The sequence below is a fragment of the Leopardus geoffroyi genome, chromosome A3 (assembly GCF_018350155.1).
Source record: "Leopardus geoffroyi isolate Oge1 chromosome A3, O.geoffroyi_Oge1_pat1.0, whole genome shotgun sequence".
NCBI lineage: Eukaryota > Metazoa > Chordata > Mammalia > Carnivora > Felidae > Leopardus > Leopardus geoffroyi.
The window spans coordinates 64536969-64550181 of NC_059336.1; the positions used below are offsets into that span (position 1 = coordinate 64536969).

General features: G+C 44.6%; 1 protein-coding gene across 6 annotated transcripts in view; it reads left to right on the forward strand.

Annotated features, from left to right (window-relative positions):
• The window catches only part of CAMKMT (calmodulin-lysine N-methyltransferase), a 411053-nt gene that overhangs the window by 387507 nt on the left and 10333 nt on the right, over positions 1-13213 (forward strand). For all 6 annotated transcript variants that reach the window (XM_045445911.1, XM_045445906.1, XM_045445908.1 and 3 more), the window contains one exon: positions 5132-5195. In XM_045445911.1, the coding sequence (XP_045301867.1) occupies positions 5132-5195 (64 nt within the window). The remainder of the gene's footprint in view (positions 1-5131; positions 5196-13213) is intronic.

A 13213-nucleotide genomic window follows, 5' to 3' on the forward strand; every position in this document is an offset into this window, starting at 1 on the left:
TTGAAATACGCAGTGGCAGAAACAGGTGCCACGCATAAACAGATCACACTGCCGCACACCGTCCTTTAGTTATTTTCCGTGAGATCTGGATTAGGCCATAGGAATATGAAGCAAGAGTTGGAGTTCAAATATTAGGTTCATGGATTAAATCCTTACTGAAGCATTTCCAGCAAGGGTGGCATTGTCTGATTCTCTGAATAGCTAACCAGTGGGACTGCTTGATCCCATTTACATGAAAACAAACCCCATTCACAAACCTATTCCAAACCCACCGTTGCGGTTCAAGGAAAATGCACATGATTACAACGAGCGGGTGATATGTTTATGTTTTTAAATCATTCATATATTCATATATTTACATTCAAACATTCATAAACCTGTGGGCTGTGGGGGAAATGACTTCTTTCCCAGAAGAGACGGTCTCCTTCGCTCACGTCTAAATTTAGGAGCTCCCCAGATTCTAAAATAAAGAGGCAAGCTGCGAAAGCGAGCCAGTATTTCACCATTCAGCATTTTTGACAATGAAATATAGTTTCATGGTTCAACAGTTTCTAAATAACTTGTAAAATGTCAACTTTGAAATAAACAAGAGGAAAAAAATTGAGGTACACCTGCGAAAGGATGCTGTTGACAAACATCACAATATTAGAATATTGAACCACAGGTGTAGAAGAAAAACCTGCCTATTAAGTTCCTCGGTTGACTTGTTTAACATCGAATTTAATGTAAGAGTTCCTTTCTACCCGAATGCAGTCCAGCCTGGTCCTTGCTGAGTTTAGATTAGCACGTGATTGTTAATTTTCAGCCTGCCTTTCCAGACTCCTGTTCAATCACAATAATCTCAGAGTCTGGAAGTAAGATTTTTTCTTTTTTTTCACCCAATGAACGCTTTCATTCAGTGTTCGATGGCTGTCCAGTTTATTGTAGCTCTGCAATAAATAAAAATGATTCTGTATGTTTGGATTCTCTAAAGGCTTGGAAAGGAAGTCTAAAATGCCACCCATAGCCTGATGCATCGCGCTAGGTCCGCAGGACAGTCAGCACTGTGCCTCCAAGCACCGTCTGAGACTTTGTGGAGAAATGGGGGAAGGTTACACCACCCCACTGGCTCTCTTAGCATTTTTACACTATATATGGTGGGTTGTTCCTATTTTCTATTATTCTAAATGATGAAAAAAGTTTGATTTTTAAGGTGTGTTTGTGGCAACAAAAAAAAATTTTTTTTTCTCAAAACAGGCTCTAGAATATCTTTGTTTTCTTCCAGATGCTGTGCTCGTGGATAGTTCTAAATCGCAGCCTTCCCACCTGAAAAACTCTTTAACCCAAATGCGGCCAGCCCTTTTACCTAAACTCAGCCATACCTAAAACTCAGTCCCAAAGAAGATAAACAAATTGTCAAAGATCTGGCACCCTAAGGGGTAGCCCCACGGGCAATCAGACCCCCTATCAACCCTGGCTGCACAGCAATCAGTTGATAAATACTGATAGAGGCCATTCTTCTGAAAGTTAAATCTTTAACTTAGCACATGTCATCTTAAAGATTGCATAGAGACCTTCCTTTCTGTGGATACTGACCGAGAAATGTCTCCTTGTCCACTGCACTCATTAATTAATTTGTCTATGAGTGGAGGGTTGGGTGCTCCGTGCTCTGCCTAAAACTCTGATTCTAAGGGAGGCCGTGAAAATGGCCTAGCACCTTTCCTTTGTCCCGAAATCAGACCAGATCAATGGAACAAAGCAAGTGTTGATTCCACAAGTGCATTATATAGAGGGCTGTGTGTGTGTGTGTATTTTAATAGCCAAACTAGTGCAACTGTCCATGTATTTTGATCAGTAACAGAAGGGAGAGTTGAAATGGTATCTCCATTCCAATCAGTGACCCACTCAGCCTTTTTTAAATAGATCCACTTAAGCTGCTGTTGTTCTCAGAGCCCATTAGGACTTATTTAAGGGGTGAATTTTCAGGAGATTATACATCACTCCCACTAAAGCACATTGAAATTGCTCATATGACGTATCCTACAAAGCATTATACATTCTGCCTCAGAGCTAAGTAGAAAGGTGAGCTGCTTGGAATCAAGACTTATTAGAGAACTGTAAGAATTACTTTTGGGAAATTTGACTTGGAAGGATGGAGTATACAACACTGCCATTCAAATACCTGTGTGGAATGGGTGCTTGGGTGTTAAGGTGCATTTTCCAGTAGGCTGCAATATTAATATCTTTGTCATATCACCAACGTTGAGTGGAAACAGGGCTTTATAAGGTTATGTTTTAAGCTCAGTTTTTAAGGTGCTGATTATTTCTGACAGTCTTACCAGTTCATAGGATGCACAGGTACAAACTGAAGAGTGGTCTTTTGCTTAATGTTGCGTATCATAACCAGCCAGCTCTCCTACGGGCCTGAGTAACTGACAGAGATATTGTCCCACAATGATAGTCATTTTAAAAATTAAAACCAGGGTGCTTAATTATTAAAATTTAAGATGTTATTGGGGCGCCTGTGTGGCTCCATCTGTTGAGCATCTGACTTTGGCTCAGGTCATGACCTCACAGTTCGTGAGTTCAAGCCCCACATCAGGCTCTGTGTTGACAGCTCAGAGTCTGGAGCCTGCTTCGGATTCTGTGTCTCCCTCTGTCTCTGCCCTTCCCCTGCTCTCTGTCTCTCTCTCTGTCTCTCTCTCTCTCTCTAAAAATAAATAAATAAATAAATAAATGAAATTAAAACAAAATTAAGATATTATTACCTCACTAAAGAATAGGGTATACAGTCCTGAAGAGAAAACTTTAAAAAAGACCAAGATAGAATTTGATTCCTTTCTTTTTTTTTTTAATTTTTTTTTAACGTTTATTCATTTTTGAGAGACAGAGGAAGACACAGCATGAGCGGGGAAGGGGCAGAGAGAGAGGGAGACACAGAATCCGAAGCAGGCTCCAGGCTCCGAGCTGTCAGCACAGAGCCTGACGCGGGGCTTGAACCCACAAACTGCAAGATCACTACCTGAGCCGAAGTCGGACGCTCAACCAACTGAGCCACCCAGGTGCCCCAAATTTGATTCCTTTCTTATCAACCCTTAATGATTATTAATCACTGATTAATATGACTTATGGGCAAGTTTTTGTAGCATTTGAATTAGACACACTCTAAGCTCTAAGATTTAGTGGGTTTTTTTGTGGGGTTTTTTTTGTTTTGTTTTTTTTAATGGCATGATGGGAACATTTTCCCCTGGCTCACCCTCAGGTTGTCCTGATTGATGGATGGAGCGGAATAAGGTTCCCACTCTAGATATGATTTTAGCTCATCTTGAAAGGATTCTTTCTCCGATGCTCAAAGCATCCTTTTATAGAAGAACCTTCTACTGTACATGTCATGGTGAAACCCAAGCACTGACTTCCTGGCAATTTTTCATACACTACTTTCCCCCACTCCTTTCTCAAATGAGAGACTTGGAAGAGAACCAACCTAATTGGTGGAACTTTCTACCCAAGTGTTGGTTCTTCCTTGACAATTCCTTAACAATACCCGTAAAGAAGTGCGGACAGCCTGTTTGAGGGTCGCTGAAACCAACACCGTACGTAAGTTGCTCGATTTCAAGAACTGTGTTTCTCTACCAGTCAGGCAGTAAGCAGATACTTACAGAGAGTACCTTCTGGGTGCGTATGTTGGTTGTGCTAGAACTTGTAGTGTGTAAATGAAGAGAGACCGGGAGCTCCTTGAGGATGGGAACTTTGTTTTATTCACAGCATGTCTCCAATGCCTAAAACAGCCCCTAGTATGTAGTAGATGATCAACAAATATTTGTCACCTAATATTTATTATTCATGTGATGCCCACCACAGCCACGTAGGTGGGCATTTATTGACCAGGAAACCGAGGCCTCGTGTGAAGCGACGTAGCCACACATAGTAGAAAGTTCAGAGCCAGAACTCTATTAAACCTTGCACTGGGCTGCCCACTTGCCTGCAGTTTGACTCGGCACAGCAGCCCTCCTACTGAGAGCTGGTAGTCACGCTGAGTTCAGGGGAGGATGATGAGGCAGGGCCCTCGAATCTGTGGTGTTTACTCATGCTATGTGAGGAGCAGGGAGGCCAAATCAGAGGGACCCACACCAAACTGCAGCATTAGAAACGGGAGGACGAGGCTCCACTTAGGCCCCTTATGAGGTGGCTGATGCACAAGGCTGCTCAGTGCTTTAGCCCACAAGTCCCAGATAAGACAAATCTGCCCCAGGTTTCCAAGAGCAGGCCTGGTAAAGAAGGCTTAGCCTGGCCCAACCAAAGGGGTGACAGAGCAACAAACGGAAATTCTCAAAAGAGGGGGTGTCTGGGCGGCTCAGTCAGTTAAGCTCAGGTCATGATCTCATGGTTCATGAGCTTGAGCCCCACGTTGGGCTCTGTGCTGACAGTGAAAAGCCTGAAGCCTGCTTCAGATTCTATGTCTCCCTCTCTCTCTGCCCCTCCCCTACTCATGCTCTCTCTCTCTCTCTCTCTCAAAAATAAATAACCATTAAAAAAAAAAATTCTCAAAAGAGAAGAAAAATGAAAAATCACAGTGAACTCGAAAAAAATCAACATGGAGGTCAAAGGAGAAAAACCCTGTGTGATACCTTGCCTAAACCTGGTCTTTGTTTCTGGAACTGTTTACTCCTAGGTCAGTGGTTGAGTCTGACCTCAGTGCTGCTCTTAGTCACTAAAACCCATCACCACCTGAGATCTGTTCTGTGGTTTGGGCATCAGAGGGCTGGTGTTTGTTTCTGGAGGGTGGCCTCATAGTGCCCTCCGTGGGCTGATGGCCCAGGTCTATAGAAACTAGGCTCTCATGACAGGAAGTGTTACATCTCAACCAGATGATCCCCCCAAATGGCAGCTTAGAAATTGTCCCTTTATCACTCACACATGACCCAGTCATGTGTGAATCCTGGCCAGTTGCATGTTGATGACTTGGCTTCGGGTGGATAACACCAACCATAATATCTTTTTTTGTTCCAGTGAGACACTTGAATGGAAGGAAACAATTTCTCCTTTTTTAGTGTTGAGTAAACATGTGTAATTAGTCTTGTACTTATATCCATTAGTATCATTAGACTTGGAACCCAGTTTAATCTGGATTCTGCTCTCTTCTCAATGTCAGCCTGTTTCTGGACCAGTACAGAGCCAGCCTTGTTGATGCAATAAAGAGATTACTCCAGCCCAGAGTAAGTATGTTTCTATTTTCTCCTGAACACTGGCTTCAGAATAATTAGTCTGTGCACAAAGATGGAGAGAGTAATGGAATGGCAGGATTAATGTCATGTAATACTTTAATACTTATTATGTCCAACTTCAATTGGGTCTTCTGATCTATCAGATTCTTTCCTAATCACAACTAGGAAACTTCTTACCCTTGGCCTTCTGATAAGGAACACAGTGGGTAGTAAAATAAATGAAACCGCTTCAAAGATAGTGTGAGATTATTTTTATCAAAGAATTTCTTGAGTCTTTTCCTTTGATAACAATATCTTCATATTAAAGTAGAAGTATGATATTGAAAGTTTTCTGTTGACTTCTGTCATTTTAAATCCCTTCAATGGTAACCTTTGTCATTGGGTATTTATTTATTGCAAAAGAATATTTTTTCTTTTTATTTCTGTTTATATCAAAAAAATAGGACTTCAGATGAATCTGTATATTAAAAGTTCTTTGCTTTAAAAGGAAGCCATTATTTACATATTATAAACATTAGGTCACAATGAAGCCAAGCATGGCATAAAATATTGTGCACATTTTTACATTTATATATCCATTTATGCCTGTGAGTAAATTACAGAGTTTGTAGCCATTCTTATTTTGTTGGGCTGTTCCACTAAGCTAGGAGGTCCTACAGCCTAACCGGAGAGTTAATATACATCTATTTAAAGTAAGAAAACAAGTTTAAAGCTCATGCATTAAAAAAAAAAAATCTTATAAGTATGTAAGACTCTTGCTGTGCCCTAGGAATTTAAAATAGGTTAACAATGTTAATGCAGTTCTAAGACAGGTACTCATATTTGTCTGAGAAAGGACTGCAGCCTGTGTGTGTGTGCGTGTGTGTGTGTGTGTAAAAGTATTTTCTAAAGTTTTGTTTCAAAAGTCTTTTTAAGAAGGTTTGCTCTAGTTCTCTGACCTCGATGAGACTTATGGACTAATACCTTTCAATCTTTCTTTTATATCTTATTCACATTGAAGTTTCCCAGAGCAATTTGATAATCGTCCTTTGCCTTATGCTGTTGCTTTTCATTTTGTTATCTCTGTGTAGCTCAGAAACTTTAAATAGGCCTCTCAGAGGAGTAACCACAGCTTGGTAAGTGGTAATCAATTAAATTAAATTGGCCTTCTCAATTCCCCCTGTGAGGTGGGTAGTAGGTCTTGAGGCAAGGAAGGGGCATGCTCCAAGCTATTGATGGCTGCTGCCATGGTTGAGTGAGCAGCCCAAGTTGAGGGTAGAAGAAGGAATTGGGAGCCTCCTCATCCCCCCCACCCCCACCATTAGCCTTGGGTGATTCTTGTGAGCACTTGCAAGGTCAGGATTTTCAGAGAGGGCATGGAGATTCTTGGATGTAAAGGCCTCTGTGAAAATGTATCATACATAAATACAGTGCTTTCAAGGACTCTTGGATCTCACACTGCACAGACAGGACTTCACCAACACCCTTCAAAGCCTATTTGTGGCAAATGCTCCATTTGTCAGAGATTTGCATGATTTACCTAGGATCTATTGTAAATCTTTCGAATGATTTCCAATGGAAAACCGTCCAGGCCGTGGATCGTCCTAAATGCGGATTGGGCTGGAATCTCTAGCAGCTTCTTCTACACCCTTCAGTAAACCCTGAACCTTGCCTGAAGTGTGGCTCCACGGAGCGGCCCTCCTAGTGACAGCCGATACTCACTGTTAGCTCGAGAAGGACGAGGCAGGACCCTGGAGTAGGTGGTACTTGCCCATTCTACGTGAGGAGCCGGAAGGCCAAATCAGAGAGGCCTGCCCTGAACCGCAGCATTCGAAATGGGAGGAGGGAGCCTGGCTTAGGCCCCTCATGGGACGGTTGATGCCCAAGGCTGCTGGGTGTTCTCGCCCAAGGTGTCAGAGACCCGCCATGAGAGGGGAAATCCAAGTTGTGGGTGGCACACGGATATGCCCAGATTACCGCCCAGGAATCTCCTCCCCATTGGAAGCAAGGCACTTGCACTTCCTGGGCCTCCATCAGGTGGGTGGTAGAAGGATCACATAGACTTGGCAGTGGCCACTAGGAGCTCCGTATCTTGTACCAGTGGGCTGGTTACCCGGAGCGGGGGTGGGGGGTGGGGGTAACCAGAGCAAAAACTGACCCCTTCCCCTCTTAGGTCTCAGGACTGGCTGTTCTGCCTGCCATAGGCTCTCCTCCTGCGGAAATCACTATCTAAGACTAAGAGAACACGAGAGGTTTATTCCATTACAATTAGAGCTGCTTTTAATGTTCTCTTGAGCCCAGACAACTTCTCCATGGTTTTGTGGCCCTGGTGTTAAAAAGGTGTCACAAGGGGGGCGCCTGGGTGGCGCAGTCGGTTAAGCGTCCGACTTCAGCCAGGTCACGATCTCACGTTCCGTGAGTTCGAGCCCCGCGTCGGGCTCTGGGCTGATGGCTCAGAGCCTGGAGCCTGTTTCCGATTCTGTGTCTCCCTCTCTCTCTGCCCCTCCCCCGTTCGTGCTCTGTCTCTCTCTGTCCAAAAAATAAATAAACGTTGAAAAAAAAAAAAAATTTAAAAAAAAAAAAAAAGGTGTCACAAGAGGCCCACAAAGAAACAACTTGGGGGGCTCCATTAGTGGATCCCAAGTTCTGGGTAATTCAAGGCTCAGCAAATTCAGTGGGAGATAAAAGCCAAGTTCTCAGGGTGCTCTGTGAAAACTATTTCAGCCAAATGCTTCCAAATGCCCAGGAGGGCCCCAGTTTCTGCTGGGAAAGCAGGTAAAGCTAGAGGGTGAAGTCACAAATATCTGCATACAAAACCCAAGTCTGCTCTTACTATCAAGGCTCTCTGAGCCCAGAGTTTCACCATCTCCGGGTGAGGGAGGAGTAAGTCTTACCTCCGGCTGATGTAAAATATTTGCATATGTAAATACCCAGCCCAGTGCCTGGTGGATGGGATGTGCTCCAGGATGAAAACTGGCTGTTTGTTATTGCTCTATTAGCTTGTCAGGGTTAATACCCATGAGACACTTGTCCAAAGGGACACTTGACCTGGCCGATGGAGAGTGGTGTGGGACGTGAATCTAGGCCCGAGTTCACACTAGCAGGCTCTGGAACTCAATCTCTCTCACCAAGTCCTTCTTCTGGAGGGAAGGTATGCTTGTTCTCTGGAGTCTGAAAGTTTAAGGTTCAGATGTGGCCACTTACTGGGTTCATCTCATGAAGCCTCAGTTTCCCCCATGTGTAAAATGGGGAGGGAACAAGCCAACACATCAGAAAGCTTTAGCACACACACACCACTGGCTCTGAATATATTTTAGCTCTTAAAGAAGAACCAGAGAGACTTTTTGACTGTGGTGAGGACAGAATATTTCCTTGCAGATATGCCGGTGGGAGGGGAATACACCATTCTCTTGACCCAAACTTTGGTGATTTCTGCACATACCTGGACATACAGCGTCTCCCCTGCACCCAGGTCCTGCATGCCTGGCAGCGGGGCCCTCGGTCCCAGGAGGACTGTCCGCATGGATGAAGATGACACTTTTTGCTACAGATAGAGTGAGAGGAGAGAGATCAGTGCTAGATGGCAATAACGGAGGAATTGTCACGTGAGGTTTCAAGAGGTGAGCTGCGGGAAGAAATGAACTCTGCCATTTGCGGGTGTGTTCCTTGATTTCTAGCTAAGGCAAATCAGCTGTCTGGAGTCACACGATGCAGAAGCAAAAAAAGGTAGATGGAGAAGAGGAGTTTCCCTGCTTTTCAGATTTTGAATTTTTTTTTTCTTAACGTTTATTTATTTTTGAGACAGAGAGAGACAGAGCATGAACGGGGGAGGGGCAGAGAGAGAGGGAGACACAGAATCAGAAGCAGGCTCCAGGCTCTGAGCCATCAGCCCAGAGCCCGACGCGGGGCTCGAACTCACGGACCGTGAGATCGTGACCTGAGCTGAAGTCGGACGCTTAACCGACTGAGCCACCAGGCGCCCCTGCTTTTCAGATTTTGTAGTGTGGTCATGAGTGAGAAGAACAGACCCCGGAGAGAGCTGAGCCACCAAGGTGCGCTCCCGGCATGGCACAGTGCCGATGTCAAATCCCAGGGCTGAGCTTAGATCCTCAGCCAGATGGGCACCTGTAGTTGCAGAGTCATTACACGAAGCCCCAAATTTCAGCAGGAAATGTTTTTCGCCGGCCCAAATGGGAACTTTCCTCAACCTGCTGGTTGAGAGAAGCTATAGAACCCTGGCGTCCTGCCAGAATGTACAGGGAACTCTCTAGCAAGCTTAAAAGGTGAAAAGAAAAGAACAGATACTAAAAAGGAATGAAATTGGCAAAATGTACTTATTCTAAGAAGCAATGTTGCTCCAAAGCGTCCCCTCCCCATCTGTTTCCCTTCCATGAGTGGCTTCTTGTTGCTGCTGATTGATAGGTGACCCCCCATTGTTGTGTTCTTCAAAGAACATCAGCAATGTCTGATATCAGAGGACCAGAATGTAATTTAAAATACAGCCACAGCAACCTGCAAGTTGAACTTTAGCCTGGAAATGACAAGCCACAAATGGCATCTACTAATATTTCTCTGAAATGGCTTTCAGTGCAGGGAGGGACACCAAGCCAGCTAGACGGTCTGAATTTACTTAGAAGCGCAAAGAGATGGATGGGGATGCCATGTTGACCGCTCTCCAGCTCGTTGCCGCTAACCAGTTGTCGGGAATTCAGAAATGCCATCTTGGGATTCATTTAACCTTTAAAACTGGCCGTAACTAACCACCAAATTCCTGGAGCCCTGCTTGTATGCCAAGAGTGCTACGCATGTAAATCATGGACATGGTTTTTGAAGAGCAGAGATTTCCTCCTCCTCCTTTTTTTTTTTTTTTAAATCCAACATCTCAGCATACATCTGTACAAACCTCTGTTTTTGCTTATCTCAGGGAAATGCCTTGTGAGTGTGGGTTCAGGGCAATGAACTGAGCTGGTGCTGAAGGGCCCTTATTTTCCTGTCTGCCAGCTGGGTCAGAGACCCAACAAATCCTCCCTTGTTCTTGGTGAGAAACCGGGTTCAGCCATACCTGCCTCTCCCAGTTGTAGGAATAGAGAATCTCCAGATTGTTTTAAGACCCTCAGAGCAGGAGGCTGGCTCTAGAAGTTCTTTCCTGAAGTCTACCCAGGTGCTTGTTCAGCACATGTAGTACTGAGTCTCTGCCCCCAAAGAATTTATAATCTGGTCGTGGAGATGCACCACACTCACAGGTGGAACCCCAGTGGACAGTGAAAAATGGCCTACAAGAGCCCAGCCTTTGGTCGTATATAATGTGATGCTGAGTTTATTTGCTTTGACAGTCTTTCTAATTTACATCTTCATTAGAACGTGATAGTCAAGATTTGGACTCTGTCTTGATGCAATAAACATTTGTTAAGCAACTACGAACTACCCGGCACTCTGCTGGGAATGTGGGGTAGGGGTGTCAATATGTATCATGAGCACTCTGAGAATCTCAGTTTAGCAGATGAGTGCCTGAGCCACCAGGAATTACAGTGCAGTGTGATGGGTACTAGGGAGGAGGTGCACCAGAAAGAGTGACTGACTGCCTGAGGAAGGTTTCTGTAGAGGGAGTGGCATTTGACTCTGGTCTTTAATAGTAAAGCATCCTAAGCTTCAAGGGAAGGGGACTGAAAGGAAGCATCCCACATCCCAGGTGGAAGGAACGACGCTCCCAGGTACAGGGCATGAAACAGCATGTTGCATTCTGGGGTCAACAGAAAGTTTGCTCTGGCTGGAGTGTGAGAATCTGTGTGGTTTTGGGGTTAGCATTGGGAGGGGCAGAAGATGAGGTTAAAGAGTTAGTTTGGGGTGCCATTTTATGAAAGGCTGAGGACACTATGAGAAGAAACTGGGCTTTATTATATGGGCCATAGGGAGCCACTGAAAGTGTTTGAGCAGTGGGGTGGTCAGATGTGGGTTCTAGAAAGATCGACTGGGCCGCATAGAGGCTGTAGTGGAGTATGAGAGAGCTGGAAAGCAGCAAATCTCCTCAGGTCACCATCGTGGACCAACTTGTACATGAGATTGAATAGTTAGGAGCTAAAGAAGATCTGAAGATGGAAAAGAGAGAATTGAGTGGATATTTACTGAGGAATTATTCAGCAGACATTTACAGAGTACCTCTCAGATGCCAGATGCTGAGATGCTGTGCTAGGACCTGGGGATAGAATACGGTACAATGGAATCTTGCCCTGAACGAGATCCCAGTCTAGTGTTAGAGACAAACAAGCAAGCAATTACCTGATGGTGTGTTAAGGATATAGCAGAGGTGTGGGTGAGGAAGCAGAGGGCAAAAGTGGCTAACAGGGAGGAGGCACAGCATTGAGGCCAGGGATGGGCAGCAAAGACATCCCAGGGACAGGGTGTCTAATCTGGGTGCTGAAGGAGGAGTAGGGTTTACCAGGCAGACAAAGAACTGGGGGTAAGAGAAGCATTTCACCCAAGGGAATGTTTGCAAGTTTGAAGACACATGGGGTCCATGAAAAGGCAAATCGGGGGACTACGACGAGTTTGGCCTGATGGGAGCTCCAAGTGGGTATGGGGGAGGGGCTAGAGCCGGGGCTGAAGATAGAGGCATGCGTCGGGTCATGCTAGACTTTGCCTGCCTTCCCAGAAAGGTGGGACCCATGTCATGGTCTTCCAACTCTTTTTAAATGGGAGAAGCCTTCGGTCAAAACGTTTTTAGCCATCACCCCAATTGTAAGACAGGTAAAAGTGAAGCAGCTGTGGTTAGATTGGATGTGAGAACATTAGCACTTCTGCTCTTGGTCTCATTTTCACCCTCCCATGTCACCCTGGACACAACTCAAACACAGTCTGAAAATCATATACAGCAAATGACACTGATGCAGGTGTGGCATTGGAGGGTTTTACAGGCAATGCCACAATTCCCTGGTTTCCAACTTCATTTTGAAGGTGAAGGGTACGGAAATGCTTGGGGCCTAGTAGGTACTCAGTGTGTTTGGGTGGGAGGATGGGGGTGGGAAGGGGTTTGTGGCTAAGGGTACGAGTTCCATTGTAGACAGAATAGGTTAGAAGTACTTTCAAAAGGCCCCTGGCTGGCTCAGTTGGTAGAGCATGTGACTCGATCTCAGAGCGTCGTGAGTTCAAGCCCGTATTGAGCCTACTTAAAAACAAAACAAAACAAAACAAAAATCAACTCCTTTATCATGGGGCGCCTGGGTAGCTCAGTCAGTTAAGCTCTTGATCTCAGCTCAGGTCTTGATCTTAGTGTCGTGAATTCAAGCCCCGAGTTGGGCTCCAGATGGAACCTACTTAAAAAAAAAAAAAAGTATTTTCAGAACATCCTCCTGGAGAGACCTAGTAGGCACCTGAAAACATGGGTGGGCCCTGGATGAATGCTCTAGATAAATATTTGGAAGTGTTGATGTATCAGTAAGAGCTGAAGTCGTGGACTTCCATACGATTGCCCAGAATCGAGCACAACAGGAAGAAAAAGTAGGCAGATCCCTGGAGACCAAGGGGCAGGTGGAGAAGCCAGGGAAGGGGGTTGAGAGAGATGGAGGGGAGGAAGCAGGCAAAGGCAGCATCTCAGAAGCCAGGTAAAGAAAAAAATAAACATAAGCTTAAACATGTAATCGGTATTTAATAGTTGGTTGCCTGGAAATGAAACAGGAATAAAGGCATTTCACCGGCATAGCGTATTCCTTTTAAAAGAAATCTGAAGCATACTTATTTTTTTCCAGAAGCACACACCCTTTAATATATGAGTATAGATTAGTGTAGCAAAATAACAACAACTGAGCTCACGATGTAAACAATATCACTGTTGTTTAGTGGAACTACTCCTCTCTCCTCTCCAGGGATAAATGAATTCTCTCAAATTTCTGCCCATCAGTCAAAATTTTACGTTCAATTGAGTGTTCATTCTGAGTTTAAGATGATTCTAGGACTTCAAATGCCTAGAAAGTTGGGCTTTGGTAAATTGAAAGTAATTTCTCTAAAGTGATGGGCTAATTTGAAATCTATATCTC